This window comes from Brachycentrus maculatus, unplaced genomic scaffold (genome assembly GCF_059751285.1).
Source record: "Brachycentrus maculatus isolate JH-2025_06_01 unplaced genomic scaffold, ASM5975128v1 h1tg000178l, whole genome shotgun sequence".
Taxonomy (NCBI): Eukaryota; Metazoa; Arthropoda; class Insecta; order Trichoptera; family Brachycentridae; genus Brachycentrus; species Brachycentrus maculatus.
In genome coordinates, this window is record NW_028280929.1 from 5001 (window position 1) to 30000 (window position 25000).

Below are 25000 nucleotides of genomic sequence, written 5' to 3' on the forward strand. Positions count from 1 at the left end.
GACATCTCATCAAAGATGAAGAAGAATATGGAAGTCTGGGCATTTACGGGGCTGACGACCGTCATAGGCTGGTTTATGTGATCACTTTACACACTTTTTATTACTTTTTTGAAGTTCTAGTGAATCAAGAACAAGGTTTCTAAATTGGTTCATAGGTATATATAGAACTTCTAAGAATTTGAGTAGTGTAGTTGTCAACAATGGGTGGAATTGGTGAATGTTACACGTGTGTAAAGCGATCATTTAAACCAGTCTATGACGGTCGTCAGCCCCGTAAATGCCCAGACTTCCATATTCTTCTTCATCTTTGATGAGATATAAAAAAATAATAACAAATATTAAAATGTTACAATAATTCTAAGTATATAATTTTTAGGTGAAAAAGTTAAAGGGGTTTTAAAGTACCAATACGAACAAATGGTTGAAATGAATACTGGACCAAACATGTCTCTTGTGACGCTTAGTCTTCTCACACCAAAAAACCAAGTAAGTTCTTATGAAATGATTTAAAAAATATTTTAGAAAACTATTTGTTCGCATAGAAACAGAGGAAGCTCTAGTAAAACTTGGCATGATCGAGTATTTCAAAAACTTGAAATGGATTGGACATCAAGGAATAATCGGTGGTTTTATTATATAACACACATATCGCTCACTCGTTTCAACGACGTCATATATCAAAAAATTGATTTTTCAGGAGATCGTTTTTAATGTTTAAAAATATAATACAATGTATTAAAAATAAATGTAAAGCCTCTTATTGAATTTTTTACTGAACAACTTAGGTAAAACCTGAAGGTTTTTTCTCCATTTAAAAAATACCTTTTCTTCAAAATGCAAAAACAACACTTTCTGCCCCTAGCGGGTAAATATAATATTACGTTTAAAGTATGCCGCTTTTGCTGGGATATAGTACATTTTCTGGGCTTTCCAAAAACATGCACAACTGAAAATTGACGGTTTTTGATATTTGACGTTGTTGAAAGGAGTGAGCGATATATGTGTAGATGCATGAATATGGAAAATGCGATTAATGTTTGCAATGACGTAGACGTGGCGTTCTGTCCTCTTTGCCTACCCCTACGGGAAAGCGGCCGATGGTTAGTTAGTTACAAAAAAGTCTAAATAAACCCTGATTTGGGAAAGATTTTATCTTTTTTTATTTAAAATTTATTTCAGGGGCTCCTCAGGGTACTTTACTATCTCGCATACTGTTTTTATTTGTTGCTTTTCGGTACGCTTCTTTTTTATAATTTGTTTGTATTTATCAGCTTAAATATTTTTTTCAACCATAAAGCGTGGAATAAAATAATTTATGTTTTAATTTTATAACTTCTCAGTTTATTTAGAGTTACTTAAACAACATATACAGGGTGGCGCAAAATTGATCACCCTATCGGATGATCTTTTTGCAAATTTTGTCGTACATCGATCATATTTAAAATTTGTGAATTAGACAGCTGCAGTATACAAATGAATTAAAGATAGCGCAAAATCAATCATCAAATCGAGTTTTTTTAACAACTTATTCACTAAATAAATAAAAATGAGTCACGGAAATCTTTGTTTGGATCCTTGCAATTTTTTTTTCTGTTAAGTAAAAAATATGACATTCGTCAAGTGGCTGCCACCAGTATTGATACACATTTGTGATCGTTTTGTCAATTTTTTTGCATACTGCAGCTGTCTGCTTTACAAAGTTCAAATACGATTGACGTACGACCCCATTTGCAAAAATTGTAATATCCTCTGATAGTGTGATTAGTTTTGCGCCACCCTACGCACTTGACTTTTTTCTTATCATTATTATCATATGCGTATATCCTTAGTTTTTTACATGTCATTTTATTGTCATCTCATTGTTTTTTAGGCAATAATAATAAAGTTTTTTTTTTAATCTTCAAAAAGTTCAAATCATCTCATTGGTCTCCTAGCGGAAGATATTGGAAATGCCATCTGCTTGGTAAATATTTGATAATATATTAGATTTACAATTCGGAATTGAACAAATTCGACTAGCGAGTCACAACTCAATCATTCCGGAAATAAAATCATGTTATATTCATCACGTTTTTATAGATGCTGTACAAAACAACTGATTTGAATTTATTATTATAAAAACATACAACTGAAAGCGCCCTTGAAGATTTTTCCTAATGTATTCAAATAAAAGCGAAAAAATAAGTAAAAAAGTAAATTCATTTTTTTTATTAAAAGCATTGATAACTTTGTTTATTGTTCACTTTGTGTAATACCACATAATAAGCAAAGTAATTAAATTTTGACATGTCGCTCACTCTCTTCACCAACGTCATATATAATATCAAAAAACTAGATTTTTCAGGAGAGATTAAAAATATAATGAAATGTCTTCTTCTTATTTTTCTAGGACTAAGTCCTGTCATTCTCAGGTCCGCTCCTGGTATGTGGAAGACCAGCTATCCTTCCATCGTTTAGGTGGTCTTCTTGGGGGTCTGATCCCGCTTATGCTGCTGTCCGCTGCTATCCTCACCACTCGATCATAACTCGCTCTTCCCACATGATTTCTTCAGAAAAGTCGTCTTTCTCTTCCCCATGGCACAACATCTTCAACATAGCAGATTTTTCTTATTTCTGAGTTTCTAACTCCGTCGCAAAGTGTTAGGCCTGCAATGGGTCGTAGAGTCTTTATTTCGGATGTTCTCGCAGTGTCGGCTCTTGTTTCCGTGACGTATATCAAATAAGGAATGTATTAAAAATAAATATCAAGCCACTTATTGAACTATTTTCTCTGCAACAGATCTTTTAAGGTAAAACCTGAATGTTTTTTCTCCATTTGAAAAATATTTAGTAAATTTAAAAAAAAATTAAACAATACCTTTTCATCAAAATGCAAAAACAACACTTTCTGCCCTGCAGCGGGTAAATACTGAGTTAAAAATATACCGCTTTTGCTGGGATATAATACATTTTCTGGGCATTCCGAAAACGTGCACAACTGAAAATTGACGATTTTTGATATATGTCGTTGTTAAAAGGAGTGAGCGATTTCTACATAGATGAACAAGAATTTGGAAGTCTGGGTTTTTACAGGGCTTCCGACCTATCATAAGTTGATTTCTCCGTTCTACCCATGATTGACAACAAAAGTACTCTACAATGATTAAAGAAAACACTTGTTTTTTACCACTTGAGTTTTATTATAGACTACGTGTTTCAGAAGTTAAACTTCTATCATTCAGGTCTGTATAATAACTAAAATATAAAATATAAAATTGTTCTATAAATAAGGAGAGGGGAAAGTAAGGGGAAGGGGTTTGTTAACAATAAATTAAATAAAAGTACTCTAGTTTTTGGATCTCATATACATATGTATATATGTACTTTTTTTACAAAAATGCTAGTAATGTTGGTATATAACCGCTCACTGAGATTGTCTACGAGTTTCGAGATATATTTGATGTCCGTCTCTTCGTCAGGACAATCATTTCAACCGGTAGACAAAAATCTCGATGAGTGGTTATATATAAGATAACTATCATTTTTGTTTAAAAAAATATAAAGTAAAAATGACTATCCACAGAGTAAATGTATTAAATATTTTAAAAAATGTTTATAATGTCAAACATATAATTGATAGGCCTCTTCATATCTGAGTTTGCGGTAGTATCTTTGGTTGGTTTGAGTTAGCTTTTGATTTAGAAGTTTGATGTGCATATTTATTCCATTATCATATTATATATATTTAATTATTTTTTCAGAAGGTAGCTTGAATGAAGACCTAAATATTTGAAGGAACTTCACAAAATCACAACGTTTTTTATTAGCTTTAAAAACATGAAATATTATGTTTTTTTTAAATAAATCTTTTAAGTGGGTTTCAATAATACACAAATCACATAATGTTTGAGTGTGTCCAAATACTTGTTTACAAATCTGAGTTTCTCCACAAAGGAGTAATTGAGTGCAAAAATTTATGTTGTCTTATTTCTTGAATATATAAAGTTAAATATGTAAATTATTATTCTTTAACTCATTGGTGAATTACTACATTTTTTACGACCCTTACTAAATTTATCGCGACGAGTAGTAGCCTTTGTCGCATCAATTTCCCGTGTCATCTTTTTTCATTATGACAATCTGAATAATTCTTACAATGACTTAATAGATTTATATTATCCACTGACACTTCGTGATGGAATTGCATTTTTAATATATAATTAGATTGAAACCAATATTTTTAGCTTTTCCACTTTATTTTTATTTGACCAGCGACCGGGTTTCGTCGTTACAGACATCATCAGACCAGTCTGATGATGTCTGTAACGACGAAACCCGGTCGCTAGTTAAATAAAAATAAAGTGGAAAAGCTAAAAATATTGGTTTTAATCTAATTATATATTACAATGACTTAAATCACAAAACCGTAAAACTTATACCATGATTTTTCAAATTGGCTTAAAACGTGCTCTTTTATTATGAAACTATAGGTATCAGGGCAGAAAGTTTTTTTTTGCATTTTGAAGAAAAGGTATTGCTTAATTATTTTTTCATTAATATACTTAATATTTTTCAAATTGAGAAAAAACATTCAGGTTTTACCTAAAAAGATCTGTTGCACAGTAAAAAGTTTAATAAGTGGCTTGATATTTATTTTTAAAATATTTTATCATATTTTTAAACAATAAAAACAATCTCCTGAAAAATCGTTGTTTTTGATATATGACGCTTTTGAAAGGAGTGAGCGACATATCAATCTTGTATATACAGTATTTATTATTATCATTAGACCATATCCGTTCCCTATGTGGAGCATATGGAGTCCACAAACAGGCTCCCTTGCATCCTCCCAAATCAGGTTTACCGATTAATTGTCAGCAGTGGTCGTCCTGGGCGGCGCGAACCTGATGCCTTGTAAAAGGACGAGCTTGATGGGCCACCATCAATTTATTTGTTTTTTGATTGCAGAGCAAATGTCTTCTTACAGATGGAACAACGTTATTGGAGGACCCTAATTTCGACAAGAATCTTTCATTAGTTTTCATCGTTCATGGAATAACCACATTTCACAATTCACTGTTCTATCAATATTTTCCTAGAGCCTTTTTACTGGCAGGGGGTCGCAATATCTTTTACGTTGATGCCAATAAAATAATTGGGGAAAACAAACTAAAGTCCATGACGTACATCCGATTTATCGGCGAAGAACTAGGAGTTCAGCTGTATAATTTTGTCAATGGTAAGTAATTATAGTTGTCGCTTTTTGTATTATGAATGAGCATGTCCACCATAGAATTCTAAGCATTCCATGGACCAGGGATGGCGAACCTTTTTGAGCCTGAGTGCCATATTTTTTTTTTCAATAAAATAATAGGTGTCTTGCCACATGTCGTGGAAATAAAAACTTATCAAATGTTTGTGTATCATCAGATTTTTAATATAAGCAAAAAAAAATTAAGCACCTAGTTATTAATGGCAAAATAAAAGATATGAAATAATAATAATTCCATTTATATTTAAAGCACTACCTTTGTGATTGAAGACTGATTAATACTAAAATTTGATCAAAACTATCGAGTGCTGCTTTGAGCTGCCCAAGATTTTCAAAAAAGGCTTGTCAGGCCCCCCTACATTATAATAATTATGTCATACAAATATGATCAATCTCATCTCGTCCAATGATTGAGTAAATAATAGCCTATTATTTAGCAGAGATACTTTTTATTTGTACACAAGATCTAAACCCGGATTATTTTACATACTAGAAAACCCCCAAAAACTGGATTTTCAATTTTTATACAGCTCGTACTTTGACCAGTTATTTTACCCACAAAATTTTGAGTTTGGTAAGCATTTAAATCCTGTTTCTTGAATGTTTTCCGCAGATACTTTGTGGCATATTTTATAAAACTTATAAAATTAAATAACTTAGTTTCAACCACTTTTTCATAAAAACAATTTAACCTACCGGTTTCGACAAGAACCTTGTCATCATCAGAGCTAATTTCAATTAAAAAATATTAAAATACTCTCAACAAAAACTTCCACACACTCCGTAACAATCCTAAATTTTTACGGATTTTTACGGGGTATGTGGAAGTTTTTGGTGAGAATATTTTAATGTTTTTGAATAAAAATAAACCCTGATGATGACAAGGTTCTTGTCGAAAACGGTAGGTTAAATTTTAAATTGTTTTTATAAAAATGTGGTTAAAACTTAGTTATTTAATTTTATACAGTTTATAGAAATTCACAGTTGTGAACCTGTATTTGGAAACACTCAAATATTCTTCTTCTTCTTCATCAGGAGCCTTCTGAACTCCACTGCTGGATATAGGCCTCTTCCCCTTCTTTCCGTTTTCTTTGGTTAGTTGCTGCTTACACCCAGTTTTCACCCCCCCATAGCGACTATGTCGTCGGACCATCTCTTATGGGGTCTTCCGACACGTCTTTTGTTCTCCCAAGGTCTCCATCGTAGAATTCTTGGGGTCCAGCTTGTGAGGTCCTGTCTTGCAATATGTCCTGTCTACTACCATTTGAGTTTTGCCACGCGATCCATGATATCTTCTACTTTGGTTATTTTCCTGGTATCTTCATTTTTTTATCCCTCAGGCTAAAACCAAGCATAGATCTTTCCATGGATCGCTGTGGCACTTTAGCTTTTCTGACACTCAAATGATGTGAACATATAATTCTGATTTTTGACACATGATTTGGCACAGGTTTGGGTGAGAGACTTTTACTATTTTCATTGTATATGTCATCTTTTTAGCTGGAATCGACCCTCGAAATATTCATATCGTCGCTTCGAGTGCTGGAGTCACGACAACTGCATATGCCAGTAAAAAATTTCACTCGCTATCGGGAATGAAATTAGGCAGGATAACGGGACTTGACCCAGGCGCTCCCTGTTTCCTCGATGGCTCTCCAGAACATATACTCCTGGATACTGACGCAGATTTTGTGGATATAATCCATTCATCCATGGGAACCCTTGGACATACAAAACTGAGAGGTCAGTACTAAAACTAACTACCACTACCTACTGCTACTAGATACTGCCATCATGCCGATTCCCTGCAGGGGTAGGCAAAAAGAATAGAACGCCTCACTGCTATGTCTTGCAAACAATCTTTTATATATTTAAATAAATATATATTCATTCAAACCCTTATCCGCACCCCCATGGTGCATAGGGCACTGCATCATATAAATGCAGTGTTATCTTGATCATCATCACGAAAGAAAGGTGATCAGCCCTCCGCTTCAGATACCAGTCCAGGGTAATATAAAATAAATATTAGAGTAAAAAAATCTCTTAAATCATATATTTATTTGACCCTCCCTGGGAATCGAACCTGGGACCTCCAGTACGGTAGTCGAGCGTGCTGACCATTACACTATGGAGGCGGACGATATATATATATATATATATATATATATATATATATATATATATATATATATATATATATATATATATATATATATATATATATATATATATATATATAATGTATATAGTTCTCATTTATTTGCTCTTTTGCTCTGCTCCTATTTTCAGAATTTTATTTCACCCTTACATTCATTAATTATTTCACCATTGACGACGAAATAATTCATGAACTTTAATTAAGCTATGTGATATGATTTTACCTATCGTGATTGTCAAAAATAAACGAAAACAAAATATTATTAATTTTTTTTTCGTTCGTTCAAGGACACGTGGATTTTTACCCTAATGGAGGAGTCGTTCAGATTAACACTATAAATGCACAGGAGGATCATGACCTATCCTGGAAATATTATGCTGAATCCTTGTTGTACCCTGAGAACTTCATTGGAGTGAGATGTCCCGACTGGGAGACCTTTCAGAAAGGAGACTGTGTCGATAATGAACGGGAGTATATGGGATATAAAACGTCTACAACATCTCGTGGGACATTTTTCCTCAGAACTAACGGTTCGGAGTTGTATGGGCTAGGGGATGAAGGTACTCGACCCAAACCCTAGGATTCGAACTACCTCTGGGCGATAACTACCCTCTGACGCTCACTTATTATAATAAATAAACGAAGTTATAGTTATTTTTTGTCATCTCATCAAAGATGCAGAAGAATATGGTAGTCTGGGAATTAACGGGGCTGACGACCGTGATAGGCTGGGTTAAGTAATCACTTTACATACGTGTAACATTCACACGTGTATTTCATTCATTCATGTGTAAAGTGATCACTTAAACCAAACTATGACGGTTGTCAGCCCCGTAAATGCCCAGACTTCCATATTTTTCTTCATCTTTGATGAGATGTCAACAAATAATATGAAAATAACTCCTGTAATTGGAGATAATCCAGATTTTGTGAACAAGTATTTGGACACACTCAAAATGTAGAAGAAGTTATAGTTAGTAAACCAGCCTATGATCAGTCAAAAGCCCTATAAATATATTTTGTATTTAATATTTATATTTTTTTTTTAAATAAAAAGAGAAATATTTGTGTTTAAATTACAAAAATACTTTAATATCATAGTATTTCTGTGACCCTGAGCGGCTCATTATTACAAATAGATATCAAATTGTGGTATAGTGGATTCAAACCGAGAAACTCGGATTCAAGAGTCCGCGATACTAACTACGGGACCATAACCCGACAGTATGTATGTTTTTTTTTTATTATTTATTTTTACTTATTTATTTTTTTACAAAAATGTTAATAAAATTAGTATATAACCACTCACCGAGATTTTTACGTAACGCATGTCTGTATTGAAAACTATAGTGCATGTTGGTCTTCGGGTCGACCAAAAATCGCATGTGTTAGACATTTTGTGTAGTTTTGAGTGTGTAAATGGTGCTATGGTGGTGAAGGGTAGTATTGTTTGCATGCTGTGTTAGTGATTGTCCTGACGAAGAGACGGGTACGTCTCGAAACCGGTAGACGTAAAAATCTCGGTGAGTGGTTATATACTAATTTTATTGACATTTTTGTAAAAAAATAAATAAGTAAAAATGACTAACCACAAAGTAAATGCTTTAAATATTAATAATATTGAGAATAATATTATTTATTTATTTATTCAATATACATAAAAATAACACTATCCTTATCATTCATCGTTCACTTTTTGTTATATCACTTTAATAAACACTAATTCGTGACTACTGGTTTCTGAACAATCATTCCATCATCAGGTCTTTAAAATAAAATTATTACGGTCTGACAAAAATACAAAAATATTTGAATAAATATTTATTTACTGCAGACAGTTGGTAGAATTCCATATTGAATTATTGGGTAATATATCCAAAATAAAACACGGTTTTTGGATTGAATTCTACATTTATTTATATATGTATACGTGACGCGTTTCGTCTTCTTAGGACATTATCAAACATTCGTGAGTAAAACGCGTGACTTATACATAAATATACATAAATAAGTGTAGAATTCAATCCAAAAAACCGTGTTTTATTTTGGATATATTACCCAACAATTAAATATTTATATTTAAATAGCCATCAAATTGTGGTAGAGTGGATTCGAACCAAGATACTCTGACTCAAGAGTCCGCGACACTGACCACGGGACAACAACCTGACACTATATATTTTTCGTAATACGTTAGAGACATCTATCGTTGACGTTTGTAAGTAGTCCATCTCAATAGGTTTTTTTTTTCAATCTCTATTGAGACGTCAGTAAAATCTTGAGTATGTTCTCAAGGTTGTACGTAATCAGAAGTCAAAGACTTCAATGATTTTTTTGGGTACATTTGCATATTTTAAGTAAGACAAAGAAAATATTTACGTAAATGTATTTTCATGGTATCGGTTTGCGTAGTATGTTTTACATTAAGGAATTTTAACCCTTCGCTTACGGTGCTAAAAACTTCCGCGTTCACCGCTGATATGTATTTTGTACACCATAACCAAATTGTAGTTTAAAAACGGGAAAAATGTGAATATTCCTAAAAGTTGCTCTTATTGACCTTAGTTGAAGTTGAAATGTAATATTTTCGTAATGTTAGCTCTAAAAATGAGGAAAAAATACATCGCAATTACCGCAATAGCTGGCGTTGTGACAAGACCGCCGCGTAAGACGATCTGCGCATTTCGTTGAGTGCGTTACTCAACACGTTACAACATGCGCGTACCTATACACAAACTACGCCACGCGCACACACACAGCGTTTTTGTAAATGTGATTTTATTCCCTTTTTTCAATTATTTATTTCCGTCGCTGCAAATAAATAACTTTTTATTATAAAACTTTTATGTAATACATGATTATGTCACGAAGGAACACAAAAATTCAGAGTTCGAATCTATAATATTTAATATTGATATTAGCATTTTAAAAGTCGATTTGAAGCAAATACATATCACCGAGTGGAGAAGGTTAAACTCAAACTTAACATAGATGAAGAATAATGTGGAAGACTGGGTATTTAAAAGGCTTATGACTTGTCATAGGCTAGTTAAATGATCACTGCAATACCCGCAACATTAACAATTCTATCCATGATTGACAACCGCACTGCTGAAATTTTTGGAACTCCTAGATAAATCATTTATCTCATGACACAGTACATAAATGCAAAAAAAAAACTACTACAAAAAAATGTCCCTTACTGTGTTTTAAATTTGGACAGCCGTACTAGAATCAACATCACACACACACACACACACACACACACACACACACACACACACACACACACACACACACACACACACACACACACACACACACACACACACACACACACACACACACACACACACACACATTCATTCATTTGCTAGATCTACGCTTAATATTTTGTACTAATCTTTATGTTTCTGTGGTTAACTATAATTGGCTTCTTTAATATATATATATTTTAACTGTTTGGCGGAGTTTGAAAACAAAGGAAAAATGGAAAGCAATGGTGAAGAATTTTGAAAGAATAAATTATTTTATAAATTATTATTAGAATTAATTTTTTTTTTTTTGGATATTTAAATTTTATAAATAATTCATAATTTGGCCTTTATGTGGCACAAGGTGTAATAATTTTAATATATGAGAGTGGAATGAGTGATTTGTATCTATTATGTGATTTGCGAATTCCGAAAAATAATTTCTAACAAGACCGCTACGATGTTCTTTAATTCTAATCTTTAAATTTCTCGCGGTTTGGCCTATATATTTCTTTAACTTAATCTAATAAATTCTAATAATAATTCCTTAAATAATAAATAGTTTCAAAATTCTTCACCTTTGCTTTCCATTTTTCCTTTTTTTCCAACTCCTAACTTACCCCTCTCCTTATTTATAGAACAATTTTTTATTATATATTTTAGTTTATGTTCAGACCTTACGATGGAAGTTTAGCTTCCGAAACTAGTTGTCTTGTGGTATAAAAACAAGTGTTTCCTTAATCATTTTAACATGTCTTGCCACAAAGTAAATACCGAAACAATAAAAAAATAAAATAAACCCATTCTTTTATTTTGCCTTTGTTCCAACGGAATGATGACATGTATTGACAAAAATACATATTTAAATATTACGAAAATCGGTAGGTACAAGATCATATTGCGAAAAACTGTTTATTATATTTTAAGGAAAAATAAATAATATGAATATTTTCCTCGTTGGTTTGCTTATAGCATATGTAGATATCTTCAAATAAATCGTAATATTTAAACAAATTTGTTTTCATAAAAACCTTTTAGAGACTGACAGTGCACAATGGTGACCTGGTTCCAACCCTAATGCATGGATATTAAATTTATCGTTGCAAAAGAAGGATGAAAGCAGACTGAATGCAGTTGAAATGCGATCTCTCAGTGCGACAAAACCATGTATAATAGATGGTCGAATAGTGATATAAGGAAATAATGCATTTATATATAATTTTTTAAATCAAACATTGAGTGTAATATTTTTTTTTTAATTAAACACTCAAATATACCACTTCAATGAGTTTCATTTATATATACGACTAGTTTCGAAAACTTACAGATGTTTTCGTCTTTCAGACTACGTGTTGGGGGATGTTGTTATCACCACTGTGTCATCAAAATACCCGTATATTCCCATTCCTTACATTGACGAAAACGGAATCTTCAAATCATTATGTTAAATGTTAAAACTACTGCTAAGCGGAGATACTCAGATTTTTGAACAATGATTTGAACACACTCAAAATATTGAGCAGTTATTGAGTTGTTCACATTACATATAAGCCTTTTATTGCGGATTTTTTTTTGTGTGTTTTAATTTTTTGAATAATTTTACATATCACGAGCGGTAATTACTTCGCTTAGTTGTATCGGGTTTCGAAAGAGTAAAAAATTATATGGTTTCAGTTCAGTGTCCAAATAAAATGAAGTAATCAGTACTCCGATACCACAGGATAGGTCTACCTAACATTGTACTCCTCGGAAATGTGATTTTAGTTTAAATATTTTCAGTTCATTTCAGTGCTGAATATCGGCGTTAATCGTGAAATAATTACATAAAATAAGTTCTGTTCGCAACAGTGCAAGTGAAGTGGAAAATTTATTTAATGATTTAATTTTTTTATAATTTAAAAAAGCACATTTATCAAACACTCTTTTTTGACGAGGTAAATGCCAATAAACTCATTTTTTTTAAATATTATTTATACCGTTACTTAAATAACTGTAATCTTTATTATAAACGCTCTCAAACACACACTCGTACACACACACACTCATCCATACATTCATACACACACACGCACACATACACATACTCATACACACACAAAAAAAACGCGAGCACGCGTGAGCGCACACACACTTACACATACACACCACACTCACTCTCTCTCTTTTTCTCTCTCACTCTCTCTCATACATACACGCACACACACACACATGCACACACACCACACTCGCTCACCCCCCCCTCCCTCTCTTTCTCTCACACACACACACACACACACAAACACACACACACTCATACGCACACACATCATATTCAATCTCCCTCTCTCTCTCTCCCTCTCTCAAACACACACACACACACTCTCTCTCTCTCTCTCTTTCTCTCTCTCACTCACACACACACATACGTCTTACACACAACGCACTCAACACACACACTCACCCTCCTTCATTCTTATTCTCTGTCTCTCTCTCTCTCTCTCTTACACGCACACAACACACACACACACACACACACACACACACACACAAGCGCACATCGCACACTCACAAACCACAATAAGAGTAGACAATGTTTTTTTTTCTTTTCTTCTTGTTTCAGGAAAGAGATGAAGGTTCACCTAATTTTATTCCTTATTCATTTCTCAATTATGAAGACTCTGGCCGAGAAAACAATATATTCCACATTCATGACGTATTCAAATTGTAAGTTTCAAAACGTGATTTTTTGTATTTTTTTCTTCTTCCATTTGGCATAAAGCTCTAATATAATTCCTCTAGATATTCACACACCACACACCACGCTTCATTGAATAATGAAGTAAAACAGTTGTATTGAATGATAATTAATAGCTGCCTGACATGTCGCTCACTCCTTTCAAGAACGTCATAAATCAAAAATCGTCAATTTTCAGTTGTGCATGATTTCGGAATGCCCAGAAAATGTACTATATCCCAGCAAAAGAGGCATATTTTTAGCTTAATATTTACCAGCTACAGGGCAGAAAATGTTGTTTTTGCATTTTGAAGAAAAGGTAATGTTTAATTATTTATTTACATATACTAAATATTTTAAAAATGGAGAAAAAACCTTCAGGTTTTACCAAAAAAGATCTGTTGTACAGTAAAAAGTTGAATAAGTGGCTTGATATTTATTTTTAATACATTGTGTTATATTTTTAAACTTTAAAAACGTTCTCCTGAAAAATCAAGTTTTTTTTATTTATGACGTTCTTGAAAGGAGTGAGCGATGTAATATAATACAAAATAGGACTCAGTCAAGAATCCTAAATGAATGAACTGAAAAAAAAATGTATTGAAAGATATTCGTGATAGTGATCAGTTATATTTTCTCATTTTTTTCTTTTAAACATGCTTCTTACCTTGTTTTTTTATATTTTTATTTACCATAACAGTTTTGTTTAAATATAATTAAATAAAATTACAGTTTTGGAAAAATACGGATACTCAAACCTAATTCCAATAATTAAGTATAAATGAAGTAAAAATTATAAAAAAAATAGATTTATTTGCTGAAAACATTAAAAAACCATCGCTGGCAAAGCTCACGGAACAAGTATAGGTCCACTCTTATCGAAAGCTCACTACTGCCGCTAACACGCTAGCTACCCAGATAACATAGAGCTTTGAGTTTCTCACGCTTGCACAGTGCAAGTATGCAAGAGTGAGATGCGAATATAGAGTCGCGGTTCCACAGATTCTTCTCGCTCTGTTTATACGCGAATTTGTTTCCGATATTCACAAAATACCTCCGATGTACCCGATAAATTCTGATTATTATTAATATTATTTTTTAAATAAATGCGTAAATATGTTATGGAGGTATACTAAAAATCTTAGCCCTGTATTTATTATATTTAAAGAGATATTACGGTTATTACAAGCAACGTGTACAAGGTACACAACATCGGGAAGGGAGGGTTAATGAAAATAAAATATCGAAATACATTGTCAAATTCAATATTTTTTTTTTAACTTAGAAACATGAATATATGTATTAATAATAATACAAGTCATAGCCTTGTATTTATTATATTTATAGAGATATTATGGTTATTAAGAGCAATGTGTGCAAGGTACACAACGCCAGGAAGGGTAGGTTTGAATAAAATATTTATTTTCCGTTCTTATTGGTGTGTTGTTTTTTTTTAATTTTATTTATTGTTTCGGTATTAACTTTGTGGTAAGACATGTTATAATGATTAAAGAAAACACTTTGTTTTTTACCACTTGAGTTTTATTATAGACTATATGTTTCAGAAGTTAAATCTCCATCGTTCAGGTGTGTATAATAACTAAAATATAAAATATAAAATAATTCTATAAATAAGGAGAGGGGAAAGTAACTAACCCATTCCCCTTACTTTCTCCTCTCCTTATTTATAGAACAATTTTATATTTTATATTTTAGTTATTATACAGACCTAAATGATGGAAGTTTAACTTCTGAAACATGAAGTCTATAATAAAACTCAAGTGGTAAAAAACGAAGTGTTTTCTTTAATCATTGTTTTTTTTACACTTAAAAATTATTAATTTTTAACTCATGTCAACATTCCTTGATTTCCTTGTTCTTCAAAGATGAAAATGAATAAAATGATCGATATTTTTCCCAGGTGAACGAATGAAAAAGCTTATGGGGGTACAATATAGTCAAATAGTGGGAACAAACATGGAACCCAATCTATCCCAGGTGAACGCCGATCTTTTAACATTTGGGAAAGTGGTATGTTTTCCATTTTAGCTCTTTTTCTCAATTTTTTCATACTTTAAGTATACAACTTTGTAAGTGTGTCTGAATACTTTTTCACAAATCTGGATTAGGAGTTATATTTTATATAATTTTTTGACATCTCATCAAAGATGCAGAAGAATATAAAAATCTGGGCATTTACGGGGCTGACGACCGTCAAAGATTGGTTTGTAACGTAACATTCACCAATTCTACCCATTATTGACAATCGCACTACTCAAATTTTTGGAATATCTATTACAATATATTACATACTTGTACAGCACAGAGGAGGAGTCATATTGAAGGAATTCGTGTATTATAAAGTATTAAGAATTGTCTTTTATGTAATATTCTTTTATATTACGCTGTTTGATTCCTGAAAACATCAAACTGAATTAAATAATATATACATGAAAACAAAAAATAATAATTTATACCATACTTATTGCAAATTTTGTTTAACGATAAAAAACATATCGAATAGGTATACTACAGTAAAAAGGTTAAGTGTTTTGTTGAAAAAAATTATAATGCCCTTGGTACAATATTGCGTGTTTCTATAAGGTAAAATTATATTTTTATATTATTTTTTGACATCTTAATATAGATGAAGAAGTATATGAAAGTCTGTGCATTTACAGGGTTTATGACCATCATAGACTGGTTTGTAATAAATTTACACACGTGTAACATTCACCAGTAATACCCATAATATTCGAATACGTCGGATTATGGGGTCCCTGTATATATATATATATATATATATATATATATATATATATATATATATATATATATATATATATATATATATATATATATATATTATATATATATATATATATATATATATATATATATATATATATATATATATATATATATATATATATATATATATATATATATATATATATATATATATATATAAATATATATATATATATATATATATATATATATATATTTATATATATATTTATATATATATATATATATATATAAATATATATATATATATATATATATATATATATATATATATATATATATATATATACATATTTATATATATAACGTGGTAATATTTTTCTTTGTAAATTGGAAGTAAATAATATGTGGGTGTATAATAATAAAATAAACAATGTGTTGCTTTGTAATTAAAGTTTATAATTAAAGTTTATTCTTAATTTATCTTTATAATATGTATAATTCTATCTATCTATCTATCTGATTCTGACAGTTAAGAATATTATATTTTTTTATGTTGGATGTCTTTTGTTTTTATTCTGTGCGACGCGTGCGACTTCTGGTGGTAGAACCGTTTTATGTAGGTACTATTTGTAAGTACCTACTTAATAAAATGTATATGTAGGTAACTAGGTATTTTATTACATATATATATATATATATATATATATATATATATATATATATATATATATATATATATATATATATATACATAAATATAAAATGTTGTAAACCGGGTGATTGTCTTCGGTAGTCGGGACCAACTCGAGTCACCGCGAATGTATATTATTATGTTTTTCCTCTCTTTTCCAGTCCAGGTACCCCCTCACTAATGCGACATTAGTTCTGAGTGATCCAGACTTTAATATGAACTCTTCCGTGGTGATCATTATTCACGGTTTCAGTGCCAAACTCGATAAAGTCTTACACATATTAACCAATTCAATTACCATGAAGAGGTTTCCAGCCAATGTGATATATATAGACGCAGGCGAATTGATTTCCACTAACCTCATGAGATCCATTACTTACATACGATTCATTGGCGAAGAAATTGGTAGACAGCTTGCACTCTTCGTAAAAGGTGGGTCAAAAAATATTTATATGTCCTTTACAAGCTATTGTCCGCCTCCGTAGTGTTATGGTCAGCCCGCTCGGCTACCTTCTGGAGGTCCTGGGATCGATTCCCAGGGGGGGTTTAATAAATAAAAGTGATTTATTCACTGTAATATTTATTCAATATTACCTTGGACTGGTACCTGAAGTGGAGGGCTGATCACCTTTCCTTCATGTGTAAACGATCAAGATAACACTGCGTTTGTATGAAGCAGTGCCCTATGCACCATTGGGATGCGGATAAGGGATTATTATTTTGACAAACTTTATTTAAAGGATGCCTGATGCGTTTTTTGAACCGTTTATTATCCATTTCAGCTGGCATTGATCCCAAAAAAATTCACATCATCGGTTCGAGCCTTGGATCTCACACAGCCTCATTTGCCGGAAGAACGTTTGACTCCCTGACAGGAACAAAATTAGGCAGGATCTCAGGACTCGATCCAGCTGGACCATGCCACTTTGACGGTACCCCAGATGTTAGTCTCTCTTCTAGAGATGCTGACTTCGTGGATATTATGCACACAGGAATGGGAAGTTTTGGCATCGATGAGTCAAAAGGTAAGGGTTTATTTTTCAAAACATACTCGTTGTTACTGCTAACGGTACTGGAACACTTGTGACGAGGAAGACGGAAACGCGCAAATGAAGACAACCCTTTATTTATTAAAAATTTCAAAGTTTTAAATGTGAAATTAACAAATTGACACCAATATATCTAATTTCAACATTTTGAGTGTGTCCAAATACTTGTTCACAAAATCTGGATTATCTCCAATTACAGGAGTTATTTTCATATTATTTTTTGACATCTCATCAAAGATGAAGAAGAATATGGAAGCCTGGGCATTTACGGGGCTTACGACCGTCATCGGCTGGTTTAAGTGATCACTTTACACACGTGTAACATTCACCAATTCTACCCATTATTGACAACCACACTACTCAAATTCTTGGAAGTTCTATATATATTAACCAATTTAGAAACCTTGTTCATGAATCACTAAAACTTCACTAGAGACATCTATTGGTGAGATGTAAAGAAGCTTTTTATTAAGCAGAAACTCTTGTATTAGTATGTGAGATCCGAATCCCGGATTATAATCACACACATGAGAAACGCCAGAAAATACCATTTTCATTTTTATTATTAAGCTTATAATTTGACCAGATAATTTATTTACAACATTTTGAGTGTGCCTATGACGGTCGTAAGCCCCGTAAATGCCCAGGCTTCCATATTCTTCTTCATCTTTGATGAGATGTCAAAAAATAATATATCTAATTACAAAACACAAGGGCGAGAAGAACAAAGAGACGCCGATAGAAACAGAGCGAGCGCGACGTATACACGTTTGAATATTATTTCATCTGAGCACACAAAAATTTGTCCGCCACCCCTTATTTATGATTTTAAAGGAGTTACATGTGATGGGGACAATATAAAGTTAAAAATATGCCTCTTTTGCTGGGATAGAGGACATTTTCTGGGCATTCCAAAAACATGCACAACTGAAAATTGACGATTTTTATTTATGACGTTCTTAGGAGTGATCGACATGAGAAACGCCAGAGAATATAATTTTGAGTTTATTATTTTAGCTGACAATTTACTTAAAAAAAAAAAACAAAATAAATCCCTATCTGACTATGAATTGCTTCTTTCTTCTTTCCAGGACACGTGGACTTCTTTGTGAATGGAGGACGCCATCAGTCAAAATCAATCGAACCAGTGACCCATCACTGGAAATCCAATTTTTACTACGCAGAGTCCGTCTTGCACCCACACAACTTCATGGCTGTGAAATGTCCCGACTGGGAGGCCTTCCAGAAAGGAGACTGCATCTACAATGAACGGGAGTATATGGGATATTGGACATCTCCAGAGGCTCGAGGGTTATTCTTCCTCAGGACGAAACGAACCTCTTTATTTGGCCTAGGGGAGGAAGGCACCCTACCCGACCGTCCTTGACTATTATTGGCGACGACTAATGTATTATTATTAATATCACCACATCCTATTTATTAGGTTAAGTAACATGTGTTTTGTACTGACATTTCTTGGAGGAAGTGTTTTATTTAATAAAATTACAATTTCAAAGTTTTTCCGCTGTGTGAATTTAAACAATGTTCAAATATTTTTTTTGACATCTCATCAAAGATGAAGAAGAATATGGAAGTCTGGACATTTACGGGGCTGACGACCGTCATAGGTTGTAAATACAATGTATTATTTTAGAAAAAATGCATTTTATTTAAATAAAATAAGAAATTATGGTCATGAATTTGCAAACATATGCATTTTATTCACCAGACTGTTATTTGCACAACAATGCAGGGTTCGAATATGTACCATGATTTCATATAATTCTTCTGACAAAATGAGTTTGAATCGAATGAGTGACATCTAGATGTCAAAAAATAATATGAAAACAACTCCTGTAATTGGAGATAATCCAGATTTTGTGAGCAAGTATTTGGACACAATCAAAATGTTGTAAATAAATTATCTGGTCAAATTATAAGCTTAAATAATAAAAATTAAAATGGTATTTTCTGGCGTTTCTCATGTGTGTGATTGTAATCCAGGATTTGGATCTCACATACTAATATAAGAGTTTCTTCTTAGTAAAAAGCTTCTTTACATCTCACCAATAGATGTCTCTAGTGAAGTTCTAGTGATTCAAGAACAAGGTTTCTAAATTGGTTCATACATATAGAAATTCCAAGAATTTGAGTAGTGTGGTTGTCATCAGCCCCGTAAATGCCCAGACTTCCATATTCTTTTTCATCTTTGATGAGATGTCAAAAAATAATTGTATTTACAATTTAGAAATACACTTCGGTCTGTTTTTTTTGCGGATCATTTTCAAATGAAATGGAACCTATCCCCTACGTTTGTATGAGTTTCAAGTATTTTTTATGCGAATTCGCATAAAAAATCTAAAATTTAGACTAGTGCAAGTTACAACCTTTAAAGTGCGATTGTATCACTGGTACAAAGTTAAACTCAAAGCTTTCATTGTGTTCAAGAGATGCTTTATTGGAAAAAAAACAGAAAAATGACTTGTAATTTGGATTGAAGATTTATCTCAAACACGATATCCTATATGTGGATATTTAATTACGGAAAAAACTCTTCTGTTTTTATAAAAAAAAATATAAACTTTTTTTTGCGATTTTCGGTACCTACATTCTATCATTTTTATGAGAAGTTATGCAGTTTTTAAGAATAATGGAACCTTTCCCCCATTTTTGTTTGGACATAGTTCAAGTCTTTTTTATGCGACTTCTTGTGGAACGTAACTATCGCATAAAAAAGAGACCCAAGTGTATTTATTTAAAAAATTATTTGAAAATAAAATATTTATGACATGAATCATAATCAATTAAAACGATCAAATATGACATGGGCGAATGCAAATAAATACACATACACGTACGGTGTTTAAAAATGATACGGAATGCATCGAAACACTTGTCACAGTAGATTTTAAGAAATAGTGGTATTTACTTTAATTAAAACTGGATAATATGTATTGACAAAAATACATATTGAAATAATACGTAAATGGGTACAAGATCAAATCGCGAAAAACTGTTTAATCTTAAGGAAAAATATATATAAATAAACATAAATATTTTCCTTGTTGGTTGGCTTATATCAAATGTAGATATGTCGTAATATATTATAAATCGTAATATTTCAATAAATTTGTTTTCATAAAAAAAACCTTTCAGAGGAAACTAGACTGGCAGTGCACAATGGTGACTTGGTTCCAACCCTAATGTATGGAAATGAAATTTATCGTTGCAAAAGAAGGATGAAAGCAGACTGAATGCAGTCGAAATGCGATCTCTCAGTGCGGCTAAACACCGTATGGTAGATGTTGATATGAGGAAGGTGATATGAGGAAGTAATGCGTTTATATATTAAATGTTAAAATCAAACACTTATTTTAAGAGTCTACTAAATTGTAATTTATAATATGAAAAAAAACTTAAAAATAAAATTTGTGACAATTGTTTCGCCTTGTTATGGCATTTTCAAACTAATGTCAAGATTAAAATGATAAAACTAAAATGGAGTTCTGCAAATTAAACGCCTAACCTAAAAATAAATAAAAAATCATGCGTTGATGCCAATGAAATAATTGGGGAAAACAAACTAAAGTCCATGACGTACATCCGATTTATCGGCGAATAACTAGGAGTCCAGCTATATAATTTTGTCAATGGTAAGTAATTATAGTTGTCGCTTTTTGTATTATGAATGAGCATGTCCACCATAGAATTCTAAGCATTCCATGGACCAAGGATGGCAAACCTTTTTGAGCCTGAGTGCCAATTTTTTTTTATCACTAAAATAATAGGTATTTTATTTATTGTTTCGGCATTCACTTTGTGATAAAAATCTTACCCTCCCATATCCAACCTGCATATTATACAAATAATAATTTACATAAAATCCTCGATAACTCTTAATCTAAAATTGATTTATTACAAAAAAGTGGTGTTTATGAAATTTCGTGTGGAGATTGTGATACAAAATATACTGGCCAAACTGCGAGAAATTTAAAGATTAGAATTAAAGAACATCATAGCGGTCTTGTAAGTAATTATTTTTCGGGATTTGCAAATCATATAATAGATACTAATCACTCATTTCACTCTCATAAATTAAAATTATTACACCTTGTTCCATATAAAGGCCAAATTATGAATTATCTTGAAAATTTAGAAATACAAAAAAACCTGAATTCTAATAATAATTTATTAAATAATATATTGTTTCAAAATTCTTCGCCATTGCTCTCCATTTTCCTTTGTTTTCAAACTCCGTTCCTTGACTAACCCCTTCCCCTTACTTTCCCCTCTCCTTATTTATAGAACAATTTTATATTTTATATTTAAGTTATTATACAGACCTGAATGATGGAAGTTTAACTTCTGAATCATGTAGTCTATAATAAAACTCATGTGGTAAAAAACGAAGTGTTTTCTTTAATCATTGTAAAATAATAGGTGTCTTGCCACATGTCGTGGAAATAAAAACTTATCAAATGTTTGTGTATCATCAGATTTTTAATATAAGCAAAGCTTTGGTACATTAAAAAAATAAGTAAGTACCTAGTTATTAATGGCAAAATAAAAGAAATAAAATAATAAAAATTCCATTTATATTTAAAGCACTACCTTTGTGATTGAAGACTGATTAATACTAAAACTTAATCAAAACTATCGAGTGCTGCTTTGAGCTGCCCAAGATTTTCAAAAAAGGCATGTCAGGTCCCCCTACATTATAATAATTGTGTCATACAAATATGATCAATCTCATCTCGTCCAATGATTGAGTAAATAATAGCCTATTATTTAGCAGAGACACTTTTTATTTGTACACAAGATCTGAACCCGGATTATTTTACATACTAGAAAACCCCCGAAAACCGGATTTTCAATTTGTATACAGCTCGTACTTTGACCAGTTATTTTACTCACAAAATTTTGAGTTTGGTAAGCATTTAAATCCTGTTTCTTGAATGTTTTCCTCAGATACTTTGTAACATATTTTATAAAATTAATAAAATTAAATTACTTAGTTTTAACCACTTTTTCATTAATACAATTTAACCCATCGGTTTTGACAAGAACCTTGTCATCATTAGAGTTTATTTCAATTAAAAAATATTAAAATACTCTCAACAAAAACTTCCACACACGGTTCAAACTTTCATATTCTTCTTCATCTTTGATGAGATGTCAACAAATAATATGAAAATAACTCCTGTAATTGGAGATGATCCAGATTTTGTATTTGGACACACTCAAAATGTAAAAGATGTTATAGTTAGTAAACCAGCCTATGATCAGTCAAAGGCGGCTTAAATATATTTTGTATTTACTATTTATGTTTTTTTTTAAACAAAAAGAGAAATATTTGTGTTTAAAATTACAAAAATACTTCAATTTCATACTATTTCTGTGACCCTAAGCGGCTCATTATTAGAAATAGGTATCAAATTGTGGTATAGTGGATTCGACCCAAGAAACTCGGATTCAAAAGTCCGCGATACTCACTACGGGACCATAACCCGACAGTATGTATGTTTTTTTTTTAAATTTTAGTTATTTATTTATTCAATATACATATAAATAACACTATCCTTATCATTCATCGTTCACTTTTTGTTATATCACTTTAATAAATACTAATTCGTGACTACTGGTTTCCGAATAATCATTCCATCATCAAGTCATTAAAATAAAATTATTACGGTCTGACAAATATACCAAAATATTTGTATAAATATTTATTTATTGCAACTGCAGACAGTTGGTAGAATTTCATATTGAATTGTCGGGTAATATATCCAAAATAAAACATGGTTTTTGGATTGAATTTAATTAGTTGAAATTAGTTTTTTAATATATATTCTACAATTTAAAAAAAAAACGGACGCGAAATGACGTCCGGCTCTTAGCGTTGCCGAACGCTGACTAAATTCTGTGATTGCATGTATGGCCTTAAGTTTTATTTTTGAATGCTTAGTTAATATACAAAATTATAAATTATATAGGTACTAGCACATAATATGTATTAACAAAAATACCTACTTAAATGTTACGAAAATAGGTACAAGATTATATTGCGAAAAACTGTTTATATTATATTTTAAGGAAAAAATAAAAAATATGAATATTTTCCTCGTTAGTTTGCTTATAGCATATGTAGATATCTTCAAATAAATCGTAATATTTAAACAAATTTGTTTTCATAAAAACCTTTTAGAGACTGACAGTGCACAATGGTGACCTGGTTCCAACCCTAACGTATGGAAATTAAATTTATCGTTGCAAAAGAAGGATGAAAGCAGATTGAATGCAGTCAAAATGCGATCTCTCAGTGCGACAAAACCATGTATGGTCGAATGATGATATAAGGAAATAATGCATTTATATATTTATTTTTAAAATCCAACATTGAGTCTGAAATTTTTTTTTAATTAAACACTCAAATATACCACTTCAATAAGTTTTATTTATGTATACGACTTGTTTCGAAAACTTGCAGATGTTTTCATCTTCTGGTAAAAATTGAAATTAAGGAAAAAAAATATATATTTAGGCGTATATATAGGGTTAATAAATAAAGAGAAGGGGGGGGGGGGGTTAAGGAACAACATTTTTTGTAAAAGGAAACATTGATAATAATGGTGACGTATTTTGAAACAGTATATTTTTAATTATTGTTTTATCTGATTTAAATTTTTATGTATTTCTAAATTTTCTAAATTATTCATGACTTAATTAGTCGTAAATAAAAATAAAACTCGATAAAGTGGATTTTGCAAGTGTTTAATATACGTATATATATATATATATATATATATATATATATATATATATATATATATATATATATATATATATATATATATATATATATATATATATATATATATATATATATATATATAAAACTTATTAAAGTGGTATATTCAAAGAAATATAATATATAATATATTTAAAAAAACATAAAAATAAAATTTGTGGCTATTGATTAGCCTTATTATGGCTTTTTCAAAGTAATGTCAAGATAAAAATAATAAAATTAATATGGAGTTCTACAAATTAAACGCCAAACCTAAAAATAAATAAAAAAATATGCATGGCTGAGATAAGCATTATGAATAAAATTAAGAAATGTGTGT

At 31.2% G+C, this 25000-nt stretch overlaps 2 protein-coding genes across 3 annotated transcripts in view; both read left to right on the forward strand.

The window, feature by feature from the left end:
• Nucleotides 1-8633, forward strand: part of LOC148308048 (pancreatic lipase-related protein 2-like) — a 13190-nt gene extending 4557 nt beyond the window's left edge. For both annotated transcript variants that reach the window (XM_088262387.1, XM_088262388.1), the window contains exons 3-6: nucleotides 377-486; nucleotides 4948-5218; nucleotides 6752-6994; nucleotides 7700-8633. In XM_088262387.1, coding sequence (XP_088118513.1) covers nucleotides 377-486; nucleotides 4948-5218; nucleotides 6752-6994; nucleotides 7700-7992 — 917 coding nt within the window. In that variant the 3' untranslated portion in view covers nucleotides 7993-8633. The remainder of the gene's footprint in view (nucleotides 1-376; nucleotides 487-4947; nucleotides 5219-6751; nucleotides 6995-7699) is intronic.
• Nucleotides 8634-12287: 3654 nt separating this feature from the next.
• LOC148308049 (pancreatic lipase-related protein 2-like) lies at nucleotides 12288-19670 on the forward strand. Its single transcript, XM_088262391.1, has 6 exons — nucleotides 12288-12600; nucleotides 13266-13369; nucleotides 15301-15410; nucleotides 16986-17256; nucleotides 17607-17849; nucleotides 18965-19670. The coding sequence occupies exons 2-6, from the start codon at nucleotides 13273-13275 to the stop codon at nucleotides 19258-19260; spliced, it is 1017 nt and encodes a 338-aa protein (XP_088118517.1). The 5' UTR covers nucleotides 12288-12600; nucleotides 13266-13272; the 3' UTR covers nucleotides 19261-19670.
• Nucleotides 19671-25000: the final 5330 nt, after the last annotated feature.